The sequence below is a fragment of the Excalfactoria chinensis genome, chromosome 31 (assembly GCF_039878825.1).
Source record: "Excalfactoria chinensis isolate bCotChi1 chromosome 31, bCotChi1.hap2, whole genome shotgun sequence".
Taxonomy (NCBI): Eukaryota; Metazoa; Chordata; class Aves; order Galliformes; family Phasianidae; genus Excalfactoria; species Excalfactoria chinensis.
In genome coordinates, this window is record NC_092855.1 from 114,066 (window position 1) to 119,860 (window position 5,795).

General features: G+C 52.3%; 1 protein-coding gene across 1 annotated transcript; it reads right to left on the reverse strand.

The window, feature by feature from the left end:
• On the reverse strand, positions 1 to 942 carry LOC140263436 (uncharacterized). The gene is made up of 2 exons (XM_072358322.1): positions 256 to 942; positions 1 to 105 (listed from the first exon to the last, which is right to left on the reverse strand). Exons 1-2 carry the CDS (start codon positions 940 to 942, stop codon positions 1 to 3), a joined length of 792 nt encoding a protein of 263 aa, XP_072214423.1.
• Between the last annotated feature and the right edge of the window lie 4,853 nt (positions 943 to 5,795).

Consider the following 5,795-nt stretch of genomic DNA (forward strand, 5'->3'; position numbering starts at 1 on the left):
TTACTTTATCTTCCGGGCTGGCACCTTGCAGACCTGCTGCTGCTGCTGGTGGGGGACACACTTGGCTGTGGGCACTTGCTGCACTGGGGCTGGCATGGGGCAGCACTGTGGGATGCACTTGGCCGTGGGCACTTGCTGCACTGGGGCTGGCATGGGGCAGCACTGTGGGATGCACTTGGCCGTGGGCACTTGCTGCACTGGGGCTGGCATGGGGCAGCACTGTGGGATGCACTTGGCCGTGGGCACTTGCTGCACTGGGGCTGGCATGGGGCAGCTCTGTGGGATGCACTGCACTGGCTCACTGCATTGTGGCTGCTGCCCTGAGCTGTGGCATCCCCCACCCGAGGACCCATGGCACCGCTCGGAGCACACTGACCTCCCATAGCCCTGGCATCCTCCAGTTGATCCATAGCTGTAGGTAGGCCTTCTAACACAGCTGGATCCACCACCTCCATGGCATGAACCTGAGGAACCCTGGCACCTCTCAGAGCACACCGACCTCCCATAGCCCTGACATCCCCCTGCTGACCCATAGCTGTAGGTGGGCCTCCTGACACAGCTGGATCCACCACCTCCATGGCATGAACCCGAGGACCCCTGGCACCTCTCGGAGCACACCGACCTCCCATAGCCCTGACATCCCCCTGTTGACCCATAGCTGTAGGTGGGTCTCCTGGCACAGCTGGATCCTCCACCTCCATGACACGACTCAGCCGTGGTGTATCCTTGGCATCGCTCGGAGCAGACGGGCTGCCGGTAGCCGTAGTGCCGGTAGTTGTGCCCTCTCATGCCCTCCACACCTTCACCATCACACCGCGAAGAGCAGCAGTTGTTATAGCCATAACGGAACGGTGTGCGCCGTGTGTCCAGCCAAGACCCAGCAGGGTCATACCAGGTGGAGTTCAGGTTGAAGTAAGACTCTCTTCCGGAGGAGTAGATCATGTTGGAGTTGTAGGGAATAACCTGGAAAACACAGATAGGTTTTAATTTCCACATCCTCTCCTTTTCTTTAGCTTCTCATGCACAGACCAGCCCTGCTTATCATCAATGCCAGATCTGGAAGACATTCTTGCTAGCACCCAATATTTGCAAACCCTCTTCCTGACCTTGCTCTGATTTTTTCCATCTCCCATCACAGAAGTGGCCATAAGGTGCTGCAGCACACGGTAGGACTGCTGGAAACCCCACACCCTCATTCCCCGATAGCTTCCTCTCTGCTTAACCGCTGGTTAAGTGCAGTCCAAAGGAAGGAAGGCTCTCGTGTGCCCACTGCATCCCAACCACCCCAAACCCATCCCAGCTTCTCTGAGCTGCCTTACCCAAGTGATGAGGGAAAGCAGACGCAGACCAGGGGTGCAGATTGTGAGAGGCAAAGGGACGGAGCCCTTTTATAGGGTTACAAATCTTCCCCTTGTAAATGAAACACACTGCAGGAACGAGGATTAAATTATTTATTGACTAAACATCCCTTCCATTTGGATGCTGTTCCCAGGACTTGGCACGTTCTGTTTGACTCATGATTCTTGATAAGTATCTCTTAATTATACCGCAGTTACTGAGAAGTGCACAGAAAGGAACGGCAGTGCTTAAGCTCATATGGGCTCTATGAGGCAGGTAATAACTCATTTATTGCCTGGCTGAGAGGACCGAGACACTGAGTGGTGGCTGATGGGTGACCAGTGAGTCAGGAGCTCTCATAAACACAGTGTTTCTGCCCTGACATTCCCTCTGCTCCCTATAGGGGCACCTCCAGGTGCCTGAAGCACAGACAGGGATTGGGAACAGCCAACACTGAGTCACCGAGAGCAAACCATGCTGATGGGTTGGATATGGATATGGATACGGCCCTAAGCATCTCTTCGCTTAGAGATTCCTATTCTGTGGATAGGGAATACAGTGGATGGAGCCCCTTCCATTTCTGTCCAGCTCTATGGTGCCCTTAGTCATTCCAGCTCTGGGCTGGGGTTCCAATTGTGATACAGTGGGGAAGAAATGAATGGACTCAGGGAGGGATTTTGGATGTTAAAGTCCCAGTGGAACTGGGTTTTTCCTTGGTTAAAATTCAATGGGATAAAAATCAATCGTGGCGGTTTTCTGCCTAAAGTAAATGTGTTTTTTTCCCCCCCTCTGATTTTCCTTGGGGTTGCTTGGGACACTTGGGGCTGTGACTGGGGTTGATACAAAGAAAGAGCACTATGCATATGAATGCATGCAGGGAAAGATTTGCTGGCAAAGCAGCACATCAGCAGTGGGGGAAGAGCAGGACCGCGCTTCCTGCATGGAGTGGAAGCATTCCTGGCATGCACAGATACACCTCACGTGCTGGGACACACACCTAATTATCATGATTAACATTTCCATGATGGATGGCGTCCGTCCCGGTGTGGTGTTACTGCCTGGTTAATGGGGTGGTAGCACACAGGGAGCAAACAGCTGGTGCCAGGATCACTCAGGGATGGGGTGTGTGATGGACCATGGGGGAGTCCATCCGTCTCCCCCCTTGTGGGTACCACCATGCAGGCGAGTTCATAGCACACAGCTTGCAGCTCAGCCCAATGAAACGGCCATCGTTGGGGCTGAGGTCCTCATGTGTGGACACAGATCCTGCTTTCCACTTAACTGATTTCCTCGTGGGATTTGTAATGACTTTTAATGTCTCCTCATGGCAATGTTACGGGGTAAAAGAAGAAGGAACCAAGTGTCAGCGGAATTTTGTCAACTTTATTCTTGAATACACAGGGAGAAAGTCAACTTGCAGGAGTCCCAGCTGCTCCTGCCCTCACAGTGAGTGCCCTTTTCCAACCCAGTCCCATGCCTGGTTTGGAACAGCCCTGAGATGATGATGCACTGAAGCTGTGAGAGAAGGAGCACCGGTTATCAGCTGCCTGTACCTCTTGTTGTTCATCCATCACCTGGTTGCTTGTCTTCCCCCTAGGTGGGAGATCCAGGAGCAATGGGATGATTAAAGTCTGTTCTTTGGTGGGGAAAACCCCGGGATGGTTTGAGTTGGAAGAGACCTTAAAAGTTAATTGGTCCAACCCCCTCCCACGAGGTTGGGCTGCCCAGGGCTCCATCCAACTTGGCCCCGAGCACCTCCAACATCCAGCTCTTCCCTGGGCAGCTGTACCCAGAACTGGATTTAGAGTGTTGGTGTCATCGTAAAGCAGGGGACCACAGACACTGAAGTGCCTGAAGTGTGCAGAACAGCAGCCAGAAAGCAGAGGTGGCAGCACCAGCAGCTTGGGCAAAAAGCAGAGCACCTTCACGCTGAGGTTGGGGGCAGCAATGTGGGTCAACGTGCTGACGTGGGACCCCTCCTCATTTCTTCTGCTGGAAGGGTGGCAAGATCTGTACTTGCTTGCACTGGTGCTGGCCAGGATGCTGTGACAGGGGCACGGTGGTGGGGCAGCAGTGCTGGACAGGAGGACGGCATTGATGGACATGAGGACGGCAGGGCTGGACAGGCGGACGGCAATAGGGGATGCAGGGACAGCGGTGCTGCAGGGGCAGGGGATGCAGCGTGATGGGCTCCTCTGAGGGATGCTGCTCCACTCTCCTACGGGGTTTAGAGCAGCCCTGCTCCTCTCTTTGCTGTGGTGGTCGATACTGTTGCAGTGGCCGGCGGTGGATTTTCACTGGTGGGCAGATGGGCTGCACATGGCTCACCTCCACCCGCCGCCTGGGTTTGCCATAATCCCAGCTGTGCTGTGCCGGGCAGCAGTCACGGGGTGGGCAGGGCTCAATGGGTTGGCAGCCCTGTGGCACGCTCTGGCAGGACCCTTCGATGTCGTGGCTGAGGCTGCTACGTTCGTGGCATGGAGAGAGATCTGGGATGCTCACAGGGCCATCGTGGCAACCACAGGTTGTGTCATCGTGGCACGTATCCATGTCATCTTCGCCCTTACGGTACTGCATCGTGCAGCAGAGATGGCCAAGCCCTCGGGGATAAACAGGCTGGGAAAGAATAAAACAAAAGAGTTTTGCATTTTGGGGCAGTTTCTATGCAAAAATTAGGAATGTGAGACAGCGGAAGGAATCCAACTCACCCTGTGACCGCTGGCTGAGCAGTGTCCGAGTCCTGAGGACGGAGCCGGAGCCAAAAGCTTTTATATGCAGCTGTGCTCTCCTGGCAATGAGGCATGTCATGGGAATTAATAGCTGAGCACTGAGTGCCACTTCTGCATGGATCTTTTTTTTTTTTCTTTCTTTCTTTCTGGGGCTTGCTATTGAATTAATCATCTGCAATTAGCATCTCCCTCGCTGTAATGTCAGCGTAGCTCTTTGCATATGCATTGGCCATTATCTAATTAGTTCTCCCATCGGTCACGCTCAAATAGGCTGTTACCTAATGTACGTCAGATGGGATATGGGATAAGGATACCTGGAATGCTGTGATGCTGACTGGTGTGCCCAGAAAGTCTCGTGGCAGTGGAAAACCCATCAGTGGGGATGGGGGACCCACATCCCACACCCCAGTTGACCTGGAATGGGATGTTGGAGCAACGTGCAAATGGTGATGGGTTTCCATGGAGAAGGTTCATAGAAGGTAGAGATAAACACATCCTAGAAAAGGAATAACCTTCTTGCCCAAACAAATGGTTTATCTATTATGGAAGAAGAATAAGTTCTGCTTTCAATAACGGCTGACTGATGTTTGCTCTCTGTTTCAACCTACCTAAACCCTGTGGCCATGGGGTGGGCTTTTACCCCCAAACCACTCTTTGGGTTTTATTATCACTTTGGGAAATCAATACAATCCCTGGTGCTGCTCAACACCAACCAGGATTTTCCGCCTTTTCACCCCATGTGAGCAGGTTTGGCACCAAACGCCCTTTTATGCTCTGCAAAACCTGGAATGAGGACATGACGGAGCGGCGCTGACCTCACCAACCAACGATGCTATGCTTTGTCCGGGGCCATGTCCACCTCCTGATGGTTCTGCATTGACTCACTGCCCTTAGAGCTCCTCCCCTTTGCATTTCTGTTTAAACACCAGCATTGAATCTCTCCCAGCAGCCCCAGGGATGTCCGTGCATAAAACACTTCCACTCCAAAGCTGAGCTCTAGGAGTGATGCTCAGCTTCTGTCTGAGCAACGATGGGGTTTGAATCACAGGGAAAAGCATGTGCAGAACGCAGGGGTGTGACCGCAGGGCTTTGCTGGGATGATTTATTCTCCAGCTCCAGGAAAAAAAATGTAATTGCTTTGCAGGGAGGCACAGGACTCGCTTGTAAGGGTGGAAAAACCCTTGGTGAAGAGCCAGCATGGGTTTTGATTTACAGCTCATTGCTGCAGCCCCATGATGATGCTGTTTCTATAGAATTTGGCTTCTGTTTGTTTGTTTTTAATCCTATTAGATGTCCTTGCCATGGAATTTTGCTAAGAAAGAAGTGCAAATATTTCACCTCTGGATCTCCCTGCCATGTTTTAATAGAACCCCAGGTGGAATTAGGCAGCGTTCCCAAACCCTCCCAACTACATTTGTACCTCCTTATCTTTCAGTGACTCTCCCTGCACCATCTGCCTTAGATGGGACTCTTGCTTGTCTACTTGTTAGTAAAGTATTGGACTGCTATGAAGCTTTACAGCTCAGCACATACATTGGGAAGGTTCCCATTAACAAGAGGACCTTTATCTCTGCTGTAGGGTTATAGAGGTGCTTCTATCACAGATGGTGCTTCTTGTAAGCACGGAAAGATGGCAGGGACTGCATGGCTTGGCACACTGATACCAGCAAGTGCTGCTTGTTCCCAAGGTGATCACTGATCCAAGTTCACTGTGTGCCCTGGGGTGCT

Excerpts from the sequence above, each read along its gene's own strand:
- LOC140263436 (XM_072358322.1), bottom strand. The coding sequence starts at position 942 with ATGATCTACTCCTCCGGAAGAGAGTCTTACTTCAACCTGAACTCCACC. Across the intron at positions 106-255 it reads GCTGCCCCATGCCAGCCCCA|TGCTGCCCCATGCCAGCCCC; the intron begins GTGCAGCAAGTG and ends TGCATCCCACAG.